This window comes from Solea senegalensis, linkage group LG20, assembly GCF_019176455.1.
Source record: "Solea senegalensis isolate Sse05_10M linkage group LG20, IFAPA_SoseM_1, whole genome shotgun sequence".
Lineage (NCBI taxonomy): Eukaryota > Metazoa > Chordata > Actinopteri > Pleuronectiformes > Soleidae > Solea > Solea senegalensis.
This window is the reverse complement of record NC_058039.1, coordinates 12,236,093-12,263,223: the sequence shown is the minus strand read 5'-3', so window position 1 is coordinate 12,263,223 and position 27,131 is coordinate 12,236,093. Positions and strand designations below refer to the sequence as shown.

Genomic DNA, 27,131 nt, shown 5'->3' with positions numbered 1-27,131 from the left:
AGTCCTTTCCTCCATGTCGTTCCCCCTCTCTGCCTCCCCATTTCCTGTCTCTCTGCACTAAACTATTGATTAAAAGCCCAAAAAAATACTTAAAAAAAAAAAAAAGATGTACGCAGCCAATAAATCGAAAATGGAGTCTTTGCATTGACTCTGTGATTACTCTATGTAAACTTGACGCACAAATTTGTGCCGCGTCCATTGTGAACAGAGCAAGAGTCTGACTACGGTCTTAGCTCAATGAAACTGTGCATATAAACATGCCAACTGTGTTCTTACTTCCTGTCAGAACTCGTGCTGCAGCGTGTTGAATTAACTTGAGGGTTTCAACAAACTCATTGGAACATCCTGACAGTAAGGACTTTGCAGTAATCCAATCTAGATTTAACAAATGCAGTGTAACCTTGAGCTCGGACAAGGAAAGAGACGCTGATGTTTCCGCTGTTTGAAGTGTGACACGTGCCTCGTGTACAGATACACATCTGTGACTACAAAGCAGAGAGAGAGAGAGAGAGAGAGAGTGAGAGAGGGAGAGACCATCCTATTTCATCATTTCACTGTTATCCTGAAACAGCCTGTTGTCGTTGTCATTATCCCAAATCACCCCCCGTCAGCAGGGAGCTCCAATTCTAACTGCCTGTGAACTTGGTGGGAATCTTGACGTACATCAGGATTCCATTTGATTTAATACAGAAGGCTGTGAGTTAATTATGAAAGAGTTATTGATGCATCTGGAATATTTAGGGCCCAAGCTCCGTACGGTATGTTTATTTTTCTTTGAAAACAGTGTGTTTAACAGTCCATATTTAAGTATTTGCTTCTGTACAACAGTGTGCCTCTAAAAGCAACTTTCCGTTGGAGTTGTCTCGCCTCTATTTCTGGAAAATGGGTCCCTGAGTGACACAAAAAACCCAAGAAAACGGCCCCCTTGCATTTTTGTGTATATTTAGGAATATGCAACTTTGGGAAAGTGTTGCTGTGTTTCCGTGGCAGCGTTACAGCTTACACCTACAGGCCTGGTATCTATACGACAGCATTTACAGTCGGTTTGGCGTGTATGAAGACATTTCTTGAAATGATACCATGTTTATTGTGGAATATTAATTCACTGTTCCTGCTCGTGATTCTATACAAACACTGGAAGTGCAGTACCGGCTCTCTCCTCATTGATTTAAATAGAATCCATGGTCTTGTTAGCTCAAAATAACTGCCTGGAGGCGTTGCTAAGATGGCGGCTGACTGTTGAGACTTGCCTGATGATGACACGGGTGTAAATCACTGCTGTTGTGAGAACTGACTCTACAGCTACATTTCTACCTCCTCATTCATTTAATCCCCTTTTTCTTGTCTGCAGTTAGTTACAGCTGACTAAGCCTATCTCTCTTTCTCGCCTATCCAATCTCTCTCTATGTGTGTGTTTGTGCGTGCGTTCGTGCATGTGTGTGCATGTGCTGTAAGAAGTTACTGCAGTGTCTTTCTGCTAAAGACCAGGACAGCATATCTAACAAGAGCCTAATCATTCATCCACACAGTGAGACATGATGTGCATAACTGATGATACATACTGGAACACACACACACACACACACTCACAGCTGTTTGTCTTAGGACATGGCACTGACTTCTATTTAATTGGACAGTGTGACCAAAGCATTAACCTTAACCAGTTAATGCCTAACCTTAACTTAACTACAATTCAAATCTCAGTCCTAAACTTAGCCAGTAGATCAGAAATGAGGTTCTGCTTCATTAGGACCAGGTTTTGGTCTCCATGACAGATCATGGTGCTGACAAGTTGTTGTTTATGCCAGAAAATGTCCTACTTTGTACATCCCTGAACAGCATCCTGGTAAGGACACTATGGATATAAGGACACAATGCATTACCAAGCCCCTTACCTTAACCGTAACTTAATTTAACTTAACCCTAAAATCTTAACCCTTAAAAAGCCCTTTAAAGTTGTTAAGACCAGCCAAAATGTTCTCACAGTCTACTACTACAACACACACACACACACACACACACACACACACACACACACACACACACACACACACACAGACTTCCTGGGTATCATCCATGATGTGCTACATCCAGCAATTACTGGCCTGTTTTCAAATCTTAAGTGTAAATCCACCTCTGATGCAATGTCCTCTCCCTGACTCTAGCTACATTACATCTATATTAAAATACACACATTTTATTGCTCAGTGTATTTTTATTTTTTTACATTAAAAAAGGGGACAGTTGAACAACAGTGTAGAGACAGGAACAGTCCCGCCTCCTTATCTGCCCGCTTTGTTACAGCTTTACCAACCATTGTGAGGGAGGGGAGATAAGGTGAAGATGCTCTTACAACAGTCAGTGTGAATACCTGAGGCTGATGCCACCACAGTGAGTGAGTGAGTGAGTGAGTGGCCTCAGGAAAAGCCTGACAGAAACATCACACAGTGTTTGTGTTTGTCGTTGTTTTTCTTTCTTCTCTGTGTCAGCTATTGATACTTTACACACAAACACGTGGCACTTTTTAGATTGCAAAAAATAACAAATGCACAATTCTATTATTTATATTGTTTATGGTCAGTATTTCACAATATTTGTGCCAGTATTTCACAGAATCTCACAATAAAAGTGTCTTTGACGTGAAACATGTATAGTTTACAATAAAAATGTTTCTGCATTTCTGATGCAAAATTAATCAATTACTTCATTAATTTTGCATCAGAAATGCAGAAACTGGACCTTTTTAAATTGAGTTAAACTCAGTGAATGAACCTGACAAGTTTGCCAACACTGATTTAAAGTGTGAAACCATTAACAGAACAGACCGTGAGAGGTTAAAATGTTCATATTAAACATTTCTCTAAAGTCTTGTGCAGTTGTCAAGGGAGGTTGTGGACTCTGTGAATTTGTATTCTTGAACTGATTCTGGCTCCGTGTGGGTTTGCTCCCAGGGAGGTTTCCTCTGTTTATTTTCCATTTCTCAAATCCAGCCAAGGCGTCTCTAAACTGCAGTGTTGCTGAATCAATAGTGCAGTGAGAGCCAGGCTGCACCCACATGCTCCACTGTTGTAGCGCACACACACTTCACAGCCGCCTTAAAATCTGACTGCAATGTGTTTTAGGGCCTGTACACACGAGAACGAGTCCAGGAGAATCTGCTCACGTTTCTTATTCTGTCGGCTTTCTATTCACATGGAATCAGCTTTTTTTGGGTGCTCTTCAAAGCTGTTTTTGTGTTAACAGTCGATGTGCAACTGGTAAAACGATAATGTCACAGTTCCACCTCTCTCTCTTGCTCGCAAATTCGTTGTCGCGATCTTTACCATCATCATTTTCTTCTTTTTGTGTTTGGTCTATTTGCTTAGTTTCATCATCATTTAATCTGCCGATTGTTTCCTTAATTTGTTTGTTGTTTGGTCCATAAACTGTCAGAAAATGTTGAAAAATATTGGTCTGTGTTACCGAAACCTCGAAAATGATGATGTTTTCAAATGTCTTGTTTTTGGTCCACAAAACCATTTTTCAGTTTAAACAATTTCTGTGTTAAATGGAGCTGAAAAATCAGAATGCTTGTTTGATATAAAAAACAATACCCCAACAGATTTGATTTTCAAAATATTTGCCGATTAATTTAGTTACACAGGCAGGTTGTATCAATCTCAATAAAATAACCTCTTCAATGTTTGTTGATGCCTTCAAATTGGCACTGCCCTCTAGAGGAAGTATTGCTTAACATGCTTACAACACAAAAGATGCATGGAGGTGTGTAAGGTAGAGACAGCAATAAACGAACAAGTATAAATGGGCCTAATTTACACCTTAAAAACCCTCTTCAAAATATCCAGCATAGAAGCACATCAGGCATTGTAAATGAATTAACAAGTTGTCCAGCAGAGGTTGTTGTGTCCTCTGTGCTCACCAGAAGACAACAGTGACGTTATCTTGTTTTGAGGGGATGATTGAGGACACAAATAATGTAAATTCTACTCTTGAGAGGACAATTGTGACACTAAAGCATCTGGAAATAGGTGTATGTATGTACGTACGTGTGGTTCTATACGGATTAGTGGTCGGTCAAAATATTGAGGCCAGGCATGTGTGTGTATATATGTATATATATATATATATATATATATGTATATATATATGTATATATATATATATATATATATGTTCACTTTATTTTTGTATGCTTGTTATAATGACACCAGAACAAATTCCTTGTATGTGCAAATAGGCAATAAAGCTCTTCTGATTCTGATTCTGATATATATATATATATATATATATATATATATATATATATATACACATATATACATATATATATATATATATATATATATATATATATATATACATACATACAGCTTTTGGGGAAGTCTGTATGTATGTATATGTATGAAACAGTATCGTGTTTCAAGAAAAAGATCACGCAGGAAAAGTTGTGTTTCCGTGTGGATAAGACCTCGGTCAGCAGACAAAGTTTTCTTTCAGTATCTCTCGTGGATTACGTTCCAAATCATCCCTTGTCTTTGCCTCAGGCAGCTCTGATCCCTCTCTGCTGCATATCTGAAAAGTATCTGTAACCTTTATCAGAGCCCCGAAGAGTGTTTACATTCGCCTGTCATTGCCACACACACACATATACGCGCACGTCTGTCCTTGATAAGATTAATTAACAGCTCAGTGGAAAGATAGTTGGACTTTCAAGGTAGCTGCCGCTACTGCGGCGGACCCGCTGTAGGTCACCTGCATCCCAGATGCAGTGATATGGAGCCTGTGGGAACCATTCACGCTACTCGCCTTTCAATTCTGATACCAGCCTCTGCACTGGCAAGGCCCTGAGCTGCCATTAATCAGACAGTACGTCTCAGAGGAAGCCACAGCGTGGAGGTGGGGGGTGGCAAATTTTTCCCGTACCTTGCAGGATCATCCTCTGCACAGTAAATCTCTGGTTAATTGTCTCCATGCATGGCTCAGTTGGTTTTCCAGCTGATGTGGCTGCGCCGGCTGTTGAATTCTTAATGTGCCCCCTTTTTCCACTTTCTGCAGCTATCACCTTCAAGCCTCGGCACTCAGTGGGGGTTGAGTCCTGTTTTATTTTCAAGGAACTTCTTGAAGGCACATGAACTGCTTAGCCGGGATAACACTGTAAAATACATTGACTCTGTTTGAAAATATGAGATTTTCACTTCATCCACTCCAAGAATTTATAAAAAAAGAACTTCAACCAGAGCAGGCTCTAGAGGGGATTGCGCTGTCCCCCTATGTATTTTCCTCTTGAGCATCTCAAACTTGGCACACAATACCAAGTGAAATTTGTGAACTGTTAACAACCAACAACATGGTTACTGGAAAATCAAAGCTGCTAACACAACTCTGCATAATCAACCATCAACCTGTCCAAGGGACAAGGGATGAAAATTTGCCTTTGGCTATAATCTTGTATATTTATCTTAAGAAAATAAACTTCCCGCTTCAGTGGGGTTGTGGGGGATCAATACAGTTTTAAAGAGAGCTAATGAGTGGTGTAAATCGCCACTGAATTAATTGTTCATTACTTCCCTCAGTCACAGCAGTGATGTGAGCATAACATCCGTACACACGATAACAAGTTAAGGAGAATATGGTGCAGAAGGAGCGCGTGCTGCAGGATTTCCTACTACGCGCAACTACGCGCAAGCAGGCACGCGATTTAAGTCCATGTGGACCAGGAGGAAGGTGTGAGACGTTTAGGCCACAGGTGAACTGTTCATATTCCACTGCAATATGAACAATGCAATTGAATATGTCATTATTATCATTTAAAGTGACCGGTAAAAATTGATTATGACGGGATTTTTATGACCCTGTCAGTCAAAATGACAGACAACGAAAAAGTCTAGCGCAACCTCTGGGTCACAGTAAATATTCAAGCGAATAATTAAATAATAGTATATTTTCCATGTACACAACTATATCATAGCCTGTTGTAGTCGTCTTCTTCTTGTGTTTGGAGCTCGTAATCTTTTTGCACATCCTCCACATCCTCATCTTTACATTACATTACAGCGACTTACAATAAGTTCATTTTAACATTTGGGTACAAATAAGAGCTAGAAGTAAGTAAGAGCTTCAAGTAAACCAAACTATGAAGTGCTAGTCGATGTGTGCGATGTATAAGTTTTTTTTGTTTGTTTTTTTTTTGTTTGTTTGTTTTGCCTCTGCAATCCTCTCAGTGAGGGAGCAGCGAGCCGGTTCATCTCTGTTTTTGATGTGTAAAAGATTGTGTTGGGAAAGTTCTGTGTCCGTGTGGATAATCCCTGAGTAACTGTGACAGGTGAGCTCATATAACGAGGGCTCATATGTGCAGAAACAGAGTAATATTGGCAGCAGGTCAAATAGTAATGACGCAGAGCGAGGCTACTACGGCACGATTCTATTACTGTTTTGGCAGAAGGTCTGTGTTGAGCTCCTGTCCTCTGCAGATACCACTCACACACACTGACGATCATCTTCCTGTATGGGCTGTTGATTTCATTCATACCCCCATCCTCACTGGTCAAAGACCAGCTGATCTGACAGAAGCTGCATTATAGCTGCCGAAAACACCTGACGGGGCAGGGATTAAGTATTATGATCTACTTTTATCATTACAAAAAAAGGCAAAAGGTGTCAGGCAGTCAGCAGCTCCCTCTGTGGGATATAAATAAACCACATTTTTGTAGTCACAAAGAGACTTAAGTACAGGAAAAAGGTACCATATGATAATGGTAGTGAGTTCCATGTGCTGGTACCGTATTGATTCAAAAGTACCAACTCAACTGATGACAAACAACCACTTTTATCTCACAAAGGTTCCCATTTTGATCTACGGCTAAACAACATTAAGTACAGTTCCTAAAACACACACACACACACACACACACAGTGTGTATATTTATAAGACAGCTTCGAAGCACATCAGACACTAAGTAATTAACAAGTTGTCCGAGCTGTCAGAGGTTATTGTGTCCTTTTGTGCTGTAGTTTTGAGGTGATAAGATTGAGGACGCAAATGAACTAAATTCTAAGAAAATAGGTGAGTGTACTTATGTCTGGTTCTGCACAGATTAGGGGTGGGGCAAAATATCGATTTGGTGATGTATTGTCGTCTTTCCTTGGTTAAAAAGTAAACAGACCATGCCAGTTTCACTCATCCATCGGGCATACATTTAAATGTCCTAGAGGGCGCTGCGGAGCAATTTTGCCACACACACAGTGCTGTGATCCACATCGATTGTTACGAATCAGAAAATCAATTATTTGTGCGTGACGTGCATCGGCACCCTTCCCTTGGGGTACCAGAGTAAAACAGTATGGTACGATTGGACCGGCTCCACCCACGACAGTCAGCTGATTAAGCGACAGAAAAATGTCACTCCCTTGCAATCGGTGTAAATATCCCAAACAGCCACAAACCGAGCAGGAAAGAAAGAGCTGCTGGATGTCCTCCATTGTTGTCTGTTGTGTCGCGCTCAATGCCATCTTTTGATGATGTCGGTATCGGTAGATGCTCGGGTTTGTGATATTGGACACAAAAAATGGTATGGTGCCATCACTAAACGGGCAGAGCTGCATTTCTATGGAACTGGTTAAGTTTATGGCTAAAATTTTAATTGTGGTTAAGTTAAGTTAAGGTTAAGGTTAGGCATTAATTGGTTAAAAGGTAAGCTAATATTTATTAGCATATTATGTAATTTATAGTGATGGTAGATGTGATGTAAATGTTTTGAATTAGTCCTGAAAGTCACACTATGTATGAATATACATACATGAATATACATACATGAAGATATGAGAATGTACTTTGTGGCCGTTGGAGGTATCGTGTGTCGGTATCGTGTCTTCCTGTATTGTTGGAGTTTTGTCCGTTTATCCTCGACATCTTAAAATATTGTGATGCAGTGCTATAACTGTGTTTGTATATTTTAAAAAGCAAATCAAAAATCTGACGTCAGTGCAGTGTCTTAAAAGTAACCACTCAAAGTCATGTGTATGTGTGTGTAGAAGGCAGTGTCCCATCTTGCCCAAAATAACTAAATCCAGTGTTGGCATCTCACCATTGAGCTTCACACTTGTGAATTAACACTGTGAAGCCTCCGGTGTTCTCTTCAGGCTTCGTGCTACAACTAATAAACTGCTCACATATTCCAGCCTCAAGCTAAATTAGCTTGAAATGATGTATATCAGCTTTCTAAGCTGAACTTCAACACTTTTTCCAATTCCAGTACTGATACAGATGTCAATGCAACATAATGTGTGACTTCAGACAGAATCATATCTGAAAATCTAAGCCCTAAACCTAACCAGTTGCTCAGAAATCAGCGTTCTGCCTCATTGAGACCAAGTTTTGGCCTCCAAAAGGTCACGTAGCAGCAGAAATCTTCGATCTGTCACCAGTTTCTGCTCTTTAATAAAAAAAAAGATTTATACTGTATATATATTTTGAAATAGAAGGTAAAGGAACTCTGACTTGACAAAATAAACATGATTTTCAGTCTTTCCACTTGACGAAAACAGATTGTCTGGGTCAGAGATGAAGATTCAGTCCAACTGTTGTCTTTGTGTCAGAGTTTGAAATGGGCTCATGTCACTGTGGACATATGGAAGCACTTTCCACTGAGAACCAGAGATTAGTCAACATGAAAATAGTCCCTAATCCAATTAATTCTCCACATTTGCTCCCTCTCATGGTCACATTTATTGGATTAGATTATTTTATTATTAAAGGAAAGGCATACAAACACGATAATTGATTTAACTCAGCAGTTGTTTTGTGTTGATTTAGTGTTTCGGAACTTGTGTGTTTAGTTTTGGGTTGTCACGAACATCTGCAAACCTAACTCTGCTCTTCTTCTCGTGTTTCCTTTTTTCCCTCTCTATTTCTTTTTCCTTCGATTTCTCATCTCCACGCTGCTTTATCGGCTGCAGGTTCTCACAGCTGGAGCAGAGTTAATGAATTACCATTTCCTTCTCCATAATGGCAGCCATTAACTGCTACAGAGACCGCAAAGGTTATCATAAACACATTTGCCCCCCCTCTTTTATTGCCTGATCGGGTGTGGGTATGAAGGAGGGATGACTCACATCTAACTGTACCGTTTGCTTAAATAGTCACAGTGGATATGGTGTAATATGCAGCATTGGAGACGTGGCGCGTCATTGAGAAAATCGTGTAGGTTGGTAAAAAAAATAGTCTGAAAACAATAGCTGGAGTGAGAACCTCAAAAGTAGATGCAAAGCATTACATCTGATAAAGTGGACCCTTGTCCTTCACGGGGCCAACATTTACAAAATGAACATCATGCTGTATCACAAAAGATCATAAACTAATGATTGAGACCATAAAGTACTGAGGAAAATGTCTATGGACGTTATAATTATACACATAAATACTTTCTGGAGAATCCAGGTGGGGCGGCCACATTAAAATCGTGGTCACAGATCATTTCTGCTGTCATCTTTCCTGTCTCACACCGATACTGATGCAGATATCAATGTTTTGTTTAGTTTTTTGCTCTTTCTGCAAGTGTCCAATTAACAATACAGCCCGCCCCACACGAGAGGATAATTGGCCAGATTCCGGTCCCGATCTGGCTCTTCTGACAATCATGGATGTCGTTTTATTTGAGCAGATTATCTGGCCAAATTATCTTTTAGTGTGAGGGATTAACAGACACGATTTTACCTTTATCGGTCTTCACCATTTCAGATCCTAAGTATTTAACATATTTGCTATTTACGAGTGAACAGTGATTGGAGGGCGGGAGCAGAACCCCACAATAACCAATGAGAGCGAGTCGACCGGGAAACGGGTGTTGCATACTTTTGCGTTTCTCAGCACAACACAACGCACTTACACACACACATATAACAGCTATTAAATGACGCAAGTTTCCGTGAGATCCCAAATCCCTGGAATCTCCTCCCTGAAATTGTTTGATTGAACGCCAAGTGTGTGGTCCCGTGTCTTGACTGGATCGTCTAGTCTGTGCTTTCTCAGGATTAAAACATTGTCTGTGGTCTCCCACGTTTCTAAATCGGATACATTGCTCAGACGTAACCCAGCCTTTGACCTGGTGGGGACCCAAACTGGCAACCCTTTGGTTATGAGCCAAGTTTCCTCTCTGCTTGTCCACGAGCTGCCCCTTTCATTTTACGTGCTATTTGATATTTAGGGTTTATGGATTGCAACATATTTTGTCGGTATCCAACTGATAAAGTTGTTAGCCACGTAACGCCATGTGCTGCCTGCCCTTTATATACGAGTTTGAAAGGAATTTATTCAATTTCTCTTTCTCTTTTTATTTAAAGAGAAAGATACTTTTGTGTGTCTCCCATTGGTATTTGTGCCTGTTATGGAGTCACGTGTTGCTCTGCACCATGTTAACATTAATCAGATTGTGCAAAGAAAAAAAAAAGAAGCCATGGGCTCTGTCACTCTGTTTCATAAAGATAAGACACGAGGTAACTGAGTTTGGAGTGATGAGCTTTTCCCATGACTGCACTGTCAGTGCTCATCAGGCACAAAGCGTGAACGGCCTAATTCATCTCCAGCTGCTCTGTTTTGATGAGAATCTCACACTCCTTATTTAAGGGCATCATCAGAGGGAGCACGCAGAGAGAGGATTAGATCTGACGTCGGCCCATGAGCTGTCACTAATGTTTAGGAAGTAATCTGAGCCTTGATTCCTTTCATATGATCTTGTCGGCTAATTTAATCGCTTAATGTGTGTTGATTTGTCCCTGAAGGACTTATTTGGAGGATGTGAGCCATGAGCGAGTATGAATGTGAGAGACCATCCGTTTGTTTATTGGCCTTTTATGTTTCATTGTGTCGGGCGGACAGTTTGGAGGGGTGTCGAGTGGCGCTGTGGTGTCTGCTTTGTACTGTCGTCGTTGTTGTTGTTGTTGTTGTTTCCATGGAAATTCCCCTCACAGCAAAAAATAAATACTTTTTTCTTTTTTTTGCATGCTCACAGTCACTGCAGGGATTTCGTGTTGCTAGGCAACACATTCAAGACAATGGTGAAATGTGGTCAGTTTAGTGCTGATGCAAAGGTTAAAGGGTGTGAGTTACTCTACGTTACTCTACGACCTTCTGTCACCTGTGCTGCCAGTGAACTGGTTTATTGTCAGTTTGCAGGTGAACGCAGTGAAAAGGGACAAGTCAACATTCAGTCCCTTTAACTAGAACAACAGTGGAATTAAAGAGCTTTTATTTTTGAATTTCACCTTTTTTTAGCCGGGTTTCCACAGAGTGGACCAGTTCGGTTTGGCACTGTAAGGCATGTATTTTAGTGCTTTTCAATTAGGAATAGTCCCCGTCATAGTGGTGGGAGAAATCAGCCATTTTGCAATGAATTGTGATTCTCTCTTCAACGATTATGAAAAACATAGCCTTTTAGCGCCGCGCTCGGTTGAATCGACTAAATGTCGAAAGTACAGACAGACAGACAAAATGTTGTCTTCGTCGTCTGTTTATTTCCGACTTCTCATCTGGAACGCGGTCAACTTAGAGATGGCGTCACTCCCACTTCCGACTTCCGATGTCAATGGAAGGCACCGTACGACAAAGATCTGAGGCAGCTACTGTCGGACTTTGCAGCCACCGAAAGCCTTTGAAGTGCAGAGTGCTTTTAATCCAGTTAGTCTGTAATCTGGAATGGGAGGAAGGATTAGCCATCCATCATGAAGCATAAGTCGATGGTAATGAAGCCCATCAGGTTTCTCTTCTTCACTGCAGATAATGGAGGCTGAGTTTGGGTTTTGGGCCAAGTGGAGCTAGTCCTGGTTTTACAGGATTTACACAAGAATGGGATTAAAATAAACTTCACACTCGCAGTTCAAATATAGGACTTTGGTAAATTCCTGTATGAACAGTGTGTCAGTGTCCCACTCGACCGTCTGTCCGCGAGCTATGCTTCTTTATTTACCTGGTCTGTTTGTAATGGTTGTGTGTGGTGAAGCGTCTCTGTTCACTCCCCAGTGAGTCACTGACATTTGCGCAGTGCCCTTGAGCGTCGACACATAGCTGAGGTGCTTGTACAATAACAACACTGTGTTAGTGGGCTGGATACAGAAGAGTCAAACCCACTGTGTGCAAACTTACTGAGCCCTGTTTGATTTGCTTCACGCCCACAAGAATAAAAGAATGTTTGACGTGTGGTTAAGACGCTAGACAATGAAGAAAAATGCTGTAGGAAGAGTTTCTAGAGAACTACCACCTAAAGCCCTTCATGGCAATTTCACTTTTTGGGAATTTAAGACATGCAAATCCCTTTAACCTTGATTTGAATCTACAGCGTAGCTAAAAAGTGTCGTTTTAATTATTGAAAACAAACCAAATACTGACAATAATCGATTAAACTGTCAATTGTTTTCTCGGTTAATCGAGTAATGTGAAAATGTTGATCAATGTTTATCAAACAAAACCAACGGAAGATGTCCTCCATTGTCTTATTTTGTCCTCAAACCAACATTATTCAGTTTTAATGATTTCTTTGTTATATGGTGCAGTATTCACATTTAAAAAGCTGAAAAAAAACAGAGAGGACGTTTTAATAATAAAAATAGTTGACGATTAATTTTGTAATCGATTAATAATGGATTCATTGACTAATTGTGGCAGCCTTGGTATTGTCGTTTGGGTTTGAAATTAAATATATCATGATTCTAGGGAAGACTATGGAAAGACAGAGGCAGTTGTGGGTGATTAAATCCAGAAGGCGGTAATGCAACATCTTCAATGCTTAAAAAAACACCATAGAAGATTTTGTTCCTGAACTCAAACATTTCCATCCCCCACAGGTTTGGAGACTTGACAGAGATTGACATTTATTCTGTCACTCAGCCTCATTAGCTGAATTGATTAGCTAAGGCAACTATCAATATGCCCGTAGGGCAAAATGATTAATGTTGCCACTTTGAGCGCAGATGTCACTCATCCACTGAGGACACTGAGCTGGAAACCAAGTCTTTAAACCACAGCGGTTTCTATCAGGGGTTTGGATTTAGTTGCATGTGTGGATCTCTTAAAGTCCTGAAAAGAATAATAAACATACAGAGCTTCCAGGGTCAGTTGTTGAAGAGTGCACTCGTTTTTTGGTGAAAGACATTTAAAGAGCTGGTGTTACATTAACAAAACCTCGGGTTACATCACCTATAAGCAAACTATTAAAATTCAAATAAATGTGTTGAATCACAGGTAAAAAAATAAGAAGAAAAAAGTCCACAATACATTTGATTGTTGACTGCAAAAAAAAATCTGCAGGGAGCCATCTGTGGGTCCCAACCCAGTCTTTGGGAACCGCTGCTGTTGAATGCTGTGAATTTTTCAATCTGATTATGATCAGATGTTTGAGAGGATCCCTTAAGTTTGGTATTAAAGCATTGGAATAAAAGCGCAGCTCCTGAGAGTGAAGTTCTCAGGAAGTCTATTAGCATTTTACATGAATAAAATATTACGTTGATTCCAATTTAGCCCCAGATCCGTCTGACTTCTGCTCCTCGCTGCCTACATAGGAAATTGTATTTTTTTATCATTTTCTTACAAAAAAAACTTCCTCAATAGAGATTTACATTAAATAAAATAAAGTAAGTGTATCCAGTGGTCAACATTGGCTGTAGCAATGGAGCTAAAGGATGCTGCAGAACGCTCCCTTTGCTTCAGTCTCATTATTAATGACTTGCACACTGTAATCGACATAGTGAGAAATACACAGGTCCATGGATCAGATCCAGGCTTCATAATTAAAAGAAAGCTTTTTCTTTCTCCGTCGTAAGTGATGGTGTTTTGGGGAGCACCCTGGATTCTTAAAGATAAGTCCCCAGCATCTGATAAAGAAGACAACCAGCTTCGCTTGGATAAATAAGAGAGAGAAAAGAACCCTGAGGACAACCTCGGAGGTCCGTGTCCTCCATCATTCTGACAGACCACGGAACAAATATCAGTAAAAGCTCTGACGCTCCTTTATCCACTGTTGGAGTGGGTCGTTCCAGGCTGCAGGAACGGAGGCTTGAACACTTCCAGATGCTGCAGAGGGAACTGTGGGAACTGCGGGAGAGAAAAGTCAGCGGTTGACCAGTGCTAAGAGGCCGAGAGGACGATCTGAAGCTCTGACATCGCAGGAGGATGTGACTAATCATGGGTTTGTCTCTCAGAGACGACACTGGCAGTTTGTGGGTCGAACCACCCTGGCTTTGCTCTTTCATCCTCACAATTCGTCACATTCAACCAAACTCATGTGACAATGTTGACATGGTGGGTTTCTCATAAATGGGCACATTAAACATGATAAGTGTTAAACATACAGATGTGGACAAATTTGTGATAAATCTGTGTCCACTTTTCCTCGTTTTAACGTCTGCTGCATTGATAATAGTCACATATTGAATACATTTGTGAAAAACACTGAACATTATGAATTATATGGAATTGACAAAATGATATATAAAAAGTTGCTTTAATAACACTTTTTTTTATATACAGCATATATTTTCTTTGTTTTGAAACATCATAGCAACAATAAAAAACAGTATGCTTTGTAACGGGGTGATTCAGTTTTCCTGTTAGTGTAATCATAGAACACAAACATGAAACATGGGGTGTTTTTCCACTGCTACAAAAACAAATATATGTTGTTTGGATAAAATTCTTTCACAGTTTGGACAAATTTCAGACAAAAGAGGGCTGTACAGGACATTTTAGATTTCCTCAGCCTCGACTCGAGTCTGACTTAAGTCACAAATTTGAGGACGTTGGTAAAAGACTCGACTTGACTTACACCTGAGTAAAAATGACTCCACTTAAGGAATAATTTCATCCTCTCAAATATTGAGGGCTTAACGTCACAATTATTTTTTAAAACGCACACCACCACTCCAAGATTCCATTTCACACTTCAAACGTGCCATTTTTTAGACTAATGATGAAGCAGTTATATGAGTAGTACAGTGTTGCTGTCCTTTTTTTAGCATAAATGTGTAATGTCTGAGTAATCATCTTCATCTTCTATATTCATATGACTTGACATGTTTGATTTGTGCAAGAATCAAACATCTTAAAAGCAAATTTTCATGAGTCCAGAGAAACAACCTGTGTGCAGCTTTATGTCCACATATATCTCATATATACATATAGATCTATATATATATACATATATATGTGTATATATATATATATATATATATATATATATATAGATCTATACATATATGTGTATATATATATATATATATATATGTATATGTGTGTGTCGCTCTAGTTTTAAAAAGTGCTCTGTAGTTGTTAAAAGCTGTGGGTCAAGACTCAAGATACACTTGGTGGTTTCAGTCACAGAGTCGATCCAAGACTAACACCTGCACCACGCTGTGTTTTAATCAAGCCTGACCGCTCTGCTCGTCCACAGCCCTGAAAGGCTGGTTTGACACATAAACACAGATTTCTTCTCCGAGTCACATCAGGCCACTGCATCACAGCCAGCCCGGGGATTTACTGCCCGTCAGAGCTGGCACACTATCACTCTCTGCGCTATTTTTATCCGTCCAGGAGAACATGTTGGCATCTTCTGCTCCCATAATTCCTCCCTGTGTCCAAACACACGCCGACAAGAAATAGATCTGCCATGGCCCGGCGCTTTACAACGGACTGCTGTTTCACATGAACAGCTCCACTCACACACTCGTTGTACATTTATGTGCCACACACACTCTCCCACCTCTCTCTTTGGCTTTCTCTGTGTGTAAATGATGAAAGTAAAAGTAATATATGAAACCAACAGGGGCATCTGGCCTAATTCCAGTAGTAAATGGAATTGGATTAGGGCCTCTGTACTTGCAGCTGTGCTTGAGTGTGTGTGTGTGTGTGTGTTTGGTGGGGGGGCGGGGGCTCAACAGCAGCCAGCTGCCCAATAGTGAGGCACTGATGATGAAGAGTGACGAAACAGAGCTCAGCACCTCTGTTTTTCTCGTTCACAAATCACTTCGTGTGTAATGCACCGAGGGATCGTTTGTGTCCAATTTGCACCTGTTGTGTGAGACAAATTTCCGGACGTCTGCTAGATATCAACGATGCTGTGTTTCCTTCATGGTACGGTTAGGATTGGTTACTGTAAAGCCAGGCTTGCCTTTCGACTGAGAACAGTACTTTTTACTTAGTAGGCGAGGTGTGGGCTGTGCTTGATGGCCGAGCCAGCGAGACACGTAGCGTAACGCTGTGTTGTTCACAGCTTTTCTAATTCCATTCATCCATCTTCTGCCGCTTTATCCTCTACGTGAGGGTCGCAGGAGGTCACTGGTGCCAATCCCAGCTGACAGAGGGCAGGAGGCGAGGTACAGCCTGTACAGGTTATTTTCTCTCACATTCACACCTACAATCAGTTAAAAGTAGGCATTTTTGGACCCACACACACACCTTTTTCACAAACCCAGGTCTTCTTGCTGCAAAGGCAAGAGTGCTAACACTACACCACCCATGTGGCGCGCTTCTGTAGTTTAAAAGGTGTAAAATGACTGATGTTGGTAGCAGCTGTGGTATCGGTGTTGCGCATTAGAAAGCGATATGAAGCCAACCCTCACACAAACAACCAAATTTGGTGACATACATATGGCCAGTAGCTGTTAATAAAAGGTTTGGTAGCTGCTTCCATTTATAAAAATTTGTAAAATTCTCGCTTCTCGTTCTGAGTCAAGGAAGTCACAAGAGTTCACACATTCCTCCTCAGATCTGGTGCTTCCATGCAGCGAAACGCAGAAGCAGAACTGATGTTTCAGTGACATGATGTTTAAGAGTAATCCTTTGTTTCAATTTCACACATTTGTCTTTTTAACTTTTCTACCTCCATCAGGTGTAAAAATTTAGAATTTTGAGACTTTTTTTAAAAATAAATTTGATTATTTCCTCCTTCCTTCATCGATTAGTTGTTTGGTCCAGAAAATGTCTTAAATGTGTTAAAAAGAATGTTGATTCCTGTTTTCCAAACCTTGATTCCACTTTTTATCTTTTATTTGTTTTATGGAGCAAAGAAACTGGAAAATATTCACATTTAAGAGGCTGAAAGAGAGAGAGCACTTGTTTAAATTTGATCACTTTTATCTTAATAAACAACAAAGCCTAAAAAAGGCTTACCAAATAAAATCTACCTATATCTAATATCAATCTAATAAATTTTGCTTATGTTTGCCACCTCATTTTTACATTAGAATAATCTTTTCTGACTGGAAACCTTTTGTCATCCATTCTATCCTGGAACCAAAGCCCATGGAGAAAATTATCATTTTTTAGCTCGAGTTGACACTAGAGTTGTTTGTCCACTGGTGCCTTGTTTGTTAAATTACTGTCACTTAGGTAAATACAAACAAAGCACTCCAAACACCGGAGTCAACAAATAACACATTTGAAGTGACTGACGGAGGCAGCAGTGGACTGACGGCTTCTGTGTGTGTCATGATGTAAAAACACCAGATTTTCTCTGTGGACATTGGTGCAGTGAACAAAAGAAAATGGTTGACTAACAACGATGAAAGTGACTTCAAAATGGCAGCCCGGTTTGGCTGATAATCATACACTTTGTTTACTCACATACTTGGTACACAGTAACATTATTGCTGTCTAAACACACGCCGCTGTGTTGATTCAATTTCTTCCCTCTGCTTATTTTCACAAATGCAGCGCCGGCCCCAAAGGAGACAACATCTACGAGTGGAGGTCGACCATCTTAGGTCCTCCAGGCTCCGTGTACGAGGGAGGAGTGTTTTTCCTGGACATCGCCTTCACACCAGATTACCCCTTCAAACCACCCAAGGTGAGTTTTGCCCCATTTGATGGAAAATCATTTGTAACTATAAACGATATTTACCACTCTGCCAATCCTTTGCCCTTTTGTAAGTAGTAATTAACATGTATTTAGCGCTGAGGCGATGCCATGACATCAACAAGAGGCAATTAGATACGTAAGACAGAAGTTTTTTCTTTCATAAAATCCTTAGACCAGTCATTCCCAAACTTAAATCTGAAATTTGGACATCCTCTGAGGCCAACACCCAAATGAGACAAGGATCAATAATTCCCATATATATGTTATTGCTTTCATGTGGGATACCAAAATTCAGTGCAGATTAATAATCAATCCACTTCACTTCATATCTTTTCATATCGTTCTGCCTCATTAGGACCAGGTTTTGGTTTCCATAAGGTCTACTAGCTCAGCTCAGTTTACCCTCATTTTCACGTTTAAGTAGCAGAAAAAAACCCTGCCCAAGTCTAAAATAAATTTTGATTATGTTTGCCACTTTATATTTCCCCATTAGCATAGTCTTTTTGATGTTTAAATCACCTTTGTCCACCATTCAATCCCTGAACCAAAGTCCATGGAGAAAATGATCGTTTTTAGCTTGTGTTGACACTGGAGTTGTGTGTCCACTGCTGCCTTGTTTGTTAAATTACTGTCACAGATTAATACAAACAAAGCACTCCAAACACAAGAGTCAACAAATAACACATTTGAAGTGACTGATGGAGGCAGCAGTGGACTGACGGCTTCTGTGTGTGTCATGATGTAAAAACACCTGATTTTCTCTATGGACTTTGGCGCAGTGAACAAAAGGAAAAAAAAACTAGTCGAGTGGAGTAGTGCTAGAACTGTATAATGGAAAAGCACCATTGGATGGGATTCCTCGAACCCTAACGTGTGAAAAACATGGAATATTTACCACACATTGAGTTTATCGGGAGTTAAATTGCAGCCTTGGGTGTTTCATTGGCAGCCTGATGTGGAACATCACTTCCAAAGACTCCCACTATATATCTTTTTTTGCCCCGCTCCTTCCTCACTGGCTAAAGCTGTGTGTTTCCTGGCAGCGTTGGCTGCGAGGAGAACAGAGCACATCTAAACGCCTGCTGCCTTGTTTTTCCAGGCTGGCTGTGAGCTGTGTCATCCAGCAGCAGCTCAGCGGCTCACAGTCACCAGTCTGACAGCTGCAGCTGCTCCTGCGCTCCCTCACTCACTCACTCATGTTAGGATGAAAAAGCCTGTTCAGGCTGACATGGATACTCTCAGATAAAGGTTCGAGTGTGGGCCAAGGACATTAGTATGTTCATCCAACATGAAGCAGAGCTTCTCTGAACTGTGTATTCTTCCTCACTCTCCGTCCGGTGCTGCTGCTGTGGTGGCGGCGGCGAGACATCGTATCTTCCTCCGAATGTGAACATCATTTACAAATGTGTCATCATGGTCTGCTGAAGAAGAGCTGAAACTGACGACTGAGACATTAACTCTTCAGTAAAATGTTTACTGGCGTTATAAATCGTGTGCGAAGTAGAAGCTCATTTTCTCGTAGACTTCCGTTCACACTGATGCCTTGTCCCCAAATGTCAGTAGCTCAGGGTGACGGTAGCCCATTGGTAGAGCTAATTGCCTTTTAACTGGAGGGTCATGGGTTTGATTCCTGGCTCAGCTAGTCTACATACATGCCTGAATGTGTTTGAAAGGTGTGATAGAAGAAAAGGGGCTGGTATATGCTGATAGTCATTGATCCGATCATGACTTCCTGGTTTGGTGCTTAACGCTTGTACATCACACCAACAGGGACTGTTATGACGTATTCAAACGCATACAACAGGACTTTAATATGGAGTTGGTCCAAATTTGCAGCAATAACAGCTCACACACCAAGATTGTTTTTTATTTGTTATAAGACGGAATATGTGAAGGGAGGAACGGAGAGTTAATGAAAGAAGATAGAAGAGGGAGGGAGACGGAGGAGGACGAGCAAAGTCTGGTCTGCCAATCCTGGTCAGCATCATCAATCTTGAAGAAGCACAGAGGCCAAAGGTCATCTTTTAATGATGTTGTGCCTCCTGTGCTGATGTTAGACTCTGCGGTGTCTTCACAAAGACTGTTGACTGAGGTAGATCTACAGGAAGTGGCGGTATCAGCAGGAAAGTGTGGAGTGGCTTTGACTCAAACCTCGTTCACACTAAAATTAGTGGCTGTATCATTTATTATATACGCTATGCAGTAAGCGTACCGTGGGTAAAAAAGACATAGCTAAGCACACCACTGCGCATCTATAGCCTACTGCATCATTACCACACATCTTCCGTTATGTCACTCAGCAAGCGCAATTTCACAAGCCACTATATGACACAAAACAAGCTTCCACATAAGCATAGGTTAGATGCTGGGAACACGTCCCCAGCACTATTTATGATCAACAGTTTTGTCCTCACCACTTCAAAAAATTTTATCAATTCATCATTAACACTCCAACTACCGGAAAATATGTACCTCTTCCGTGTAGGTCTTCCTCTTGAAATAATTTCCTTCTTTTCTCCAAAGGATGGGCGTGAAAAGTGCACACGAAGGAGATCAGAAACATGATGGATCGGTGGTGTTAATGCAGTGGTCATAGCTTACTTCAAAACCCGCCAAAGGTTCAAGCGTCGTTGATAACAACAGCGGGGGCTAGCGCCAGACACATCACTGGGCCTGGGGCGTTCTGTCACTATGATATCACATTTTGATTGGCTGACACATGTCAGTCAAAGTTATAACCAAATAGGAAATGGCAGCTTCAACGAAAGGCCAGCAATACTACTAGAGCAGGGCCACGGAGCTATGATGCGTTTAATGACATCCAGGAAAATCCAGCTCTACTTCACAAAAAATAACCATATTCTTTCTGGAAATATAATCATAACATACTGAAAAAGTAATGATTTCAGACACGTTCAGACACACATTTATTTGATTATTTAAATAATAATAATAATTTTAAAAAAATACTTTTTTGATATTGTCAGGGCCAGCAGAGAAGGCCCTGCTGGCCCTGACAGCCCACCACTGACGCTATGTTAGAAAATAGTGCCTGAGAATATGTGAAAAAATGAAAACTGTGGAGTAAGAACTGAAAATATATTTCTGTTAAGATTTTAGTAAGGGTGGTAATCATCAGATACATCACAATGCAATATTATCACGATATTTAAATCACGATACTGCAAAATACTGAGTTTTTGCGAGATTAAATATTGCGTTAAACCCACACAGGAGGAGCGAGGGTGAAAGTGAGTGCTTGGCACCACCTAGTGGACTGAACCGTCAATTGATTATTTTTTTTATGCTTAACAACAAAAAGTTTAATGTTTATTTGAAGCACTGGTAAAACAAAAAAAAGTTTGTTTTTTGTTTTTTTAAATCAACACTCAAAAGTGATAATAATATTGCGATATTTCTCTTACTTTTGCTCACGATTTTTTCTGGAGTCATACTTAGCATTACGCTTCCTCAAACACTGTAACGATATAAAAAACCCTCAATGAGTTTTATCAGCTGTTCACCCTGTTTGCTTATGAATAATGGTGCGTTCCATTTGTTGTCAGAACTCGGAAGGTTGTGCAAGGAACGGCCACTGAACTCGCATTTTCAACTTGGAAATTTTTGGGACAGCAAACAAAATGGCCGCCATTATACGCTGCTTGTTTCACTGTTAATAGCACTTTTGTTGTATTTGTTTCGCAGTAAATCAGTCGTACACATAGGACTGTTTATTTTTTTACCACAATAGCATGTACGTGTAGAGCTTTGTTATCGACTGGTATTTCTAACAATGGCTAGCCCAAGATACGTTTGCGTTCCAGACTTCTCATCTGAAGTGTGGTGAACTTGGAACTTGCTCGTACACTACTGTATTTGGTTTGCTAGCTGCGATGTTTTGTCGCGGAAATCAGGCTGTTGAGTGAGTAGGATGGTATTTATTTGAAAATGTTTTCTAACTCTGCTGTGCCATTGCAGGTGACGTTCCGCACGAGGATCTACCACTGTAACATCAACAGTCAGGGCGTGATCTGTCTGGACATCCTGAAGGACAACTGGAGTCCTGCCCTCACCATCTCCAAGGTCCTACTGTCCATCTGCTCCCTGCTGACTGACTGCAACCCTGGTGAGAACACAGACACACACATGTGCACCCACTTCCTGTCACATCTCTTCACAGCTATAGCTGTGTCACGTTGACTGACATGTCCTTTCTGTGTGGATTTCATACAGAAGGGTGTTGCTTTGCTCTGTGGAGCAGCAGCAGCAGTTTCCTCAGAGGTTTATCAGACTTGTTGCCTTTTATCTGTTGACTGACAAGTTTTTAAAGGTTTTTCATTCATCTTTTACCGCTTTATCGTCCACACCAGTGACAATCCCAACTGACGCAGGGGGAAAGGCGGGGTACAGGTCATGGACAAGTCACTAGTCCATCACAGGGCTGCATAGAGACAAACATTCATCTACTCTCACTGTCAATCTAGCGTCCAATTTGCCAAATCTGCATGTTTTTGGGCATGGGAACATTCAAACTCCATGTAGAAAGGCCCTTGTTGCAAACCCAGATCTTCTGGCTGCAAAGACAAGAGTGCTAACCAATACACCAACAAAATAATACAATTTTAAACATGTAATAAAAATGCAATGAATGGTGATTAACTATTGAACTCCATTCATTTATTGTGATTAAGATAAAAAAAACTGCTAGTTTGACAGCCTGACCTAGTGGAGAACATCTCTCCCGGCCTCTTTTGCTGCCTTCGTTTACAGTCCGATCAATATTTATTTATCGGGGACTGGCTGGCTAAACACAATCCTGTAAACAGCTGACACCGTTCACTGAGACGTCAACATTTTTAAAGCTAATTAAATCCATTATGAGCCAGTTTACTCAGCCGAGCCGAGACCACAGCTGGAGGGACACATAATTCAATCTGTTTTTTTATTGACCAGTTAAACTGACATCCACCGGGCCTCGGCGACCAGCGGCGTTAATGTCTCCTGATACAAAGTATCACGTCGAGCAAAGCAGAGGTGATAAAAGCATCATCACTGATATGATTGTTGGGAAGAAAAACAAGTGGGAAGAATGTGACGGAGCAGGAAAGGCAGAGGAAAGATGGTGATTTCACAGAGGGAACAGCTCTGATGAAAGCTTGTGTCTTGTCTGCAGGGATTTCTCTTTGATTCGTGCAGAAGAGATTCTACAGTGTGTGGGTGAAAAAGAGAAAAGCTTTTCCTCTTTCCCTCCTGACTTTCTTCACGTGATACTGGAATTTCTCTCAAGTGTGATATAAAAAAGACAAAAATAATCCCCATTATCACTCCTTCCTGCTACCCACACTTGGACTGGGTTCAAAAAACAGTTTTTCCGAATTCATATCAATTTATATTTGGAAGATCCATCATTGATTAATAAAACCTTTCCTGTTTGCTGTGTACAAACTGCACAACACTATTGCAATCAACTTGACCGCGATAGTCTTGCATGACTAAGGTAGTTTCGCATGACCACCATAGTCTCACGTGACCACCATAGTCTCTCGTGATCACGTTAGTCTGGTGTGATCCCGATAGTCTCAGATGACCACATTAGTCTGGCGTGACCACGACAGTTGACTACGATAGCCTCGCGTGACCACGATAATCTTGACCACGATAGTCTCGCATGACCACGATAGTTGACCATGATTGTTGACCACGATAGTCTTGCGTGACCACGATAGTCTTGCGTGACGATAGTCTCGATAGTCTTACGTTACCACGATAGTCCCGTATGACCACGATAGTCTTGCGTGACCACAACAGTCTGGCATGACCACGATTGTCTTGTGTGACCAGAGTAGTCTCACATGACCAGAGTAGTCTCACGTGACTACCATTGTCTCGCGTGACCACCATCGTCTTGCATGACCATGATAGTCCGGCGTGACCACGATAGTCTGGCGTGACCACCATAGTCTGGCGTGACCACCATAGTCTGGCATGACCATGATATTCTGGTGTGACCACGATAGTTGACCACCATCGTCTGGCGTGACCATGATAGACTGGCGTGACCATGATATTCTGGCGTGACCACAATAGTTGACCACCATCGTCTCGCATGACAATTATAGTCTTGTGTGACCATAGTAGTCTCGCGTGACCACAATAGTCTCTAATAATTTTTTTTAAAGTCTAATTTTTAGTGTCATGTGCCAAAGTCAGAATTTGTCAGAACTCTTCATTTTTAAATAAAATCAGTATCTTAAATTACAACCCCCTTCCCTTTAAGAGAACAATTTGTGAATATTTCCTGGTTTTAGATTAAATTCAAATTCCTAAAAATGGGGATAAAGCCATGGTAAAATGGGATTTAAATAGAGTGAATCTGGACCATTCTGAATCAGAATCAAATGCCTCTTTCTGTTTCTTTCCGCTCACTACACGTCTCCTGCCACAAATGGTGAACATGGACGCCGCATGGTGAATTAGCCTAAAAATATCTCCCGTGCAGGAGGACCTCATTGACATGTAGCTCATTAAAACAGAGGACGTGAGCAGACTGACAGTTAATCCGCTGCTCCTGTCGTCACGTCGACAGACTGATTCCAACCTGGGGGGGGGTAAAAAATGTCCACAGCTCAAGTCCCAGTTGCACGTCATTGCTTTGTCTTTTCACAAACTTTCACACAATTCTGAGCGCTGCAACGTTTATTTGGCATACAACTTTTCTGTGGTTTTCACTGGTTGTAAAACTTGCATTGATAGTTGTATGGAAACCTCTTTACTACAGTTACTTAAGTAAAGGCCAACTATTTTTGTTTTTGTTTGTTTTTTGATTAATTTGACAAATTTTCTCTGATTTTTTTCAGCTTCTTAAATGTGAATATTTGCTGTTTTCTTTGCACTAAATAAAGAAATCATTAAAACAAAATGATTTTAATGAGTTTGTGGACAAAACATTGTTATTTCCAGGTTTTGGGAAACACTGATCAACATTTCCTGGACCAAATAATTAATATGCTAATTAAAATAATAATTGACAGATTAAGTTTTTTTTGATTTTCCTGATTTTTTTTTTTAATTTTCCTGGCTAAGTTATCTGATTTTTCAGCTTCTTTAATGTGAATATTTGCTGCATTGTTTGCTCCAAATAACAAAGAAATCATTCAAACTGAATCATTTTGGTTTGTGGACAAGATAAACACCGTTATTTCCAGGTTCTAGGACATTTTCTGGACCAAACAGCTTATCTGCCAATTAAAATAATAATTGTTTGTTTGTTGCTTGTATCACTGAGTTGTTTCCCTGTTGTGTTCACAGCCGACCCTCTGGTTGGAAGCATCGCCACACAGTATCTGACCAACAGAGCCGAGCACGACAGGATAGCCAAACAGTGGACCAAACGCTACGCCACATAGACCAGCCAGACTCCTCCAGAACCCCCAACCCACCCTACACACACACACACACACACACACACACACACACACACACACACACACACACACTCACACAGACCCCTCCTCCCTCCCACATCTATGGAAGCACACCCGTCGCCCCCGCCCCCCCGCCCCTGAGAAATGAACTGTTATTTGTTCCACGCTGACTTGAAAAGCTTCTTTTTTATACAAAGAGTCTATTGGGATTGTATTTTCCAATACACTGAATGTTGATATGGTCATGAAAAGCTTTAATACTGTTCTCGTTCTTCTTGTCAATGCTGTTGTTCTTATTGTTCCTGTAACATTGTATCTTCTTTACATACAAGAGTGCGTGTGTTGTTCCCTCTTCATGTGATGGATTTGTGTAAAAAAGGATCATTCAGTTTGTTTGTTTGTTTGTTTGTTTGTTTCCAGCCCATGGTCAGTGTTAGTGCATGGCATCAGGACGTGTCTTCCTTTAGTGGACATGCTGTTGTTTGTGTTGCAGCAGAGTGAGTGTGATGATGATAGTGTTAGTTTTGCTGTACATTTACTGCCTTGTAACAATAAATACTCACAGAATACTCGATTAAACATTGACTGTAATGTGACAGTCTCTCTGTCTGTGTGTGTGCGGGCGCTCATGATTTTTATTAGCTATTTCTAGCCATTGTTAGCCTTGTGAGCCAGTATGTTGCTGTAGTTGATCATTGTTAACCATTTCCACACAGTAGCAATTTTTAACCATTGTTAGCTGTTGTTAGCCATTATTTAGCTGTTGTTAGCCATTATGTAGCTGTTGTTAGCCATTATTTTGCTGTTGTTAGCCATTCTTTGTTTCTTTTTTGCTAGTCATCCATCCATCGTCAACTTCATCCATCGCTTATCCGAGATGGTATTATGAGCACAGCACACAGACCTCAGACTTCCCTTTCCTTGGTCACATCATCCATCTCTGATCCTCAGGTTCTCCCAGACCAGTGAGGAGATAATCTCTCTACCTGGTCCTTGGTCTGCCTCCGAGATCTTCTCCCAGTTGGACGTACCAGGAACACCTACTCAGAGAGAAGACCTGGTGGAATCCTTACCAGGTACCTGAACCACCTCAAATGACTCTTTTCCTCCTCTACTACTCTGAGTCTCTCCCGGATGACTGAGCTTCTCACCCCATCTCTAAGGGAGACTCCAATCACCTTTCTGAGAAGAGTCATTTCAGCTGCTTTTACCCGCGATCTTGTTCTTTCTTTCATGACAATAGCTCAAGGCTATTGTTAGCCACTGTTGGCAATTGAGACCAGAAAGCCTTTATTGTTGTTGCACAGGCATACAAGGAAATCAGTTTATTTAAAATCCATAAATAAGAGTACAAAAAGTTATGTAAAGCTTATTCTGTACTCGCATAAGGGACAACTCTTTACAAAAAGGATCATAAGGAGCATTAATAAAGTAAAGTAAAAATAGCTATTATAAGGGGAAATACATTTTAAACTTAATAAATGTCAGTTTGCAGTTAATGTTAATAAATGTGCGCTTATTGTTAATTGTTATTGTCGTACAATGACAATAAAGGCCTTTTATTCTTTTCTATATTTTTACACAAACATCGTAATAGATTTGGTGTCTTTTGTTTGTTGCACGAGTTGTTATCCCGTCACCACAAAACATCTTTGTGCCCGCAGGTTGTTATGTAAACAGATTATGGATATGAATCAGTGAACATGAAGACAAGGAGAGGCTTTTGTCACTGTCCTCCGTCTTCTTATTTTATCATACAACAACAACAAAAGACACTAAAGAAGGTAAATAATCTGCGCCGTCTCTGTTCTCTGCTGTGTTTCCAGCAAAGTGGAGCAAAAGTGACACAGTTAATTATGGTCGACAC

At 40.7% G+C, this 27,131-nt stretch overlaps 1 protein-coding gene across 1 annotated transcript in view; it reads left to right on the top strand.

Moving 5' to 3' along the window:
• The window catches only part of LOC122786621 (ubiquitin-conjugating enzyme E2 E2-like), a 36,514-nt gene extending 10,641 nt beyond the window's left edge, over window positions 1-25,873 (top strand). Inside the window, exons 4-6 of the mRNA XM_044053061.1 lie at window positions 17,696-17,828; window positions 21,819-21,966; window positions 25,149-25,873. Of these exons, the coding sequence (XP_043908996.1) occupies window positions 17,696-17,828; window positions 21,819-21,966; window positions 25,149-25,246 (379 nt within the window). The 3' untranslated portion in view covers window positions 25,247-25,873. The remainder of the gene's footprint in view (window positions 1-17,695; window positions 17,829-21,818; window positions 21,967-25,148) is intronic.
• Window positions 25,874-27,131: the final 1,258 nt, after the last annotated feature.